A 747-nucleotide genomic window follows, 5' to 3' on the forward strand; every position below is an offset into this window, starting at 1 on the left:
AAAAAGAAAAAAAAAATGGAAGACAATGAGCGAAGCAAAGCTGGGATGAGACAATAGCCTTTTGAACTCATGCTATTATGTGATTAACAAATGTGTGAATGATGTCTAACCCCTAACAAGTTTGTTCATTTCTCATCTCTTTAGTTAGCTTTCGGTGGTTGGTTTGTGGTAAACTGGCAGAACACCCATACTTTACCAGGTCTAAGGTAAGAGCTTCAATGACAAGCAATACTGAAACTGCGGTAAACCCAGTGGATACTCCAGTTGATTCAACGACAAGAGAGTCAGCCACGGTAGAAGAAAATCGGACATTGAGGAATGTTATGGTACAGTTGTGGCAAGCCTGGGCCAATGGCCAAGAACCACCCACGTCTATTCCCGGTTTTCCTGAGATCACTAGTATCCGGTCTTCATCTTCTCAGGTCCCAATTTCAGATCCTTTCTTTCCTCCGGGGTATGGTCCATTTGATAATTGTGGGGCTGGACCATCAACAACACGCCCTCAAGGCATGCCATTCAGGAATAATCCCACTGTCGCGACAGCTGCACCGGTCTATACTCTCCCACAACCAACTGTGACGCAAAGAGCAACTCAAGAGGGACAGTTCACCGTCCATCCAGAGCAATATTATACTCCTGGGATAGCATTCGGGGGCCCTAACTCTGTACAATTTGGCTCTCTTATTGATGTTGAGAGGCCTCCTCAAGTCTCAGAGCAAGAGGAAATGTTGAAGAAAATGAAAAGCA

At 45.0% G+C, this 747-nt stretch overlaps 1 protein-coding gene across 1 annotated transcript in view; it reads left to right on the forward strand.

The window, feature by feature from the left end:
* The first annotated feature begins 218 nt into the window (after positions 1-218).
* Positions 219-747, forward strand: part of LOC107059694 (uncharacterized) — a 4,332-nt gene continuing 3,803 nt past the window's right edge. Inside the window, exon 1 of the mRNA XM_015306484.1 lies at positions 219-744. Coding sequence (XP_015161970.1) covers positions 219-744 — 526 coding nt within the window. The remainder of the gene's footprint in view (positions 745-747) is intronic.

This window comes from Solanum tuberosum, unplaced genomic scaffold, assembly GCF_000226075.1.
Source record: "Solanum tuberosum cultivar DM 1-3 516 R44 unplaced genomic scaffold, SolTub_3.0 scf00033, whole genome shotgun sequence".
NCBI classification, from domain to species: domain Eukaryota; kingdom Viridiplantae; phylum Streptophyta; class Magnoliopsida; order Solanales; family Solanaceae; genus Solanum; species Solanum tuberosum.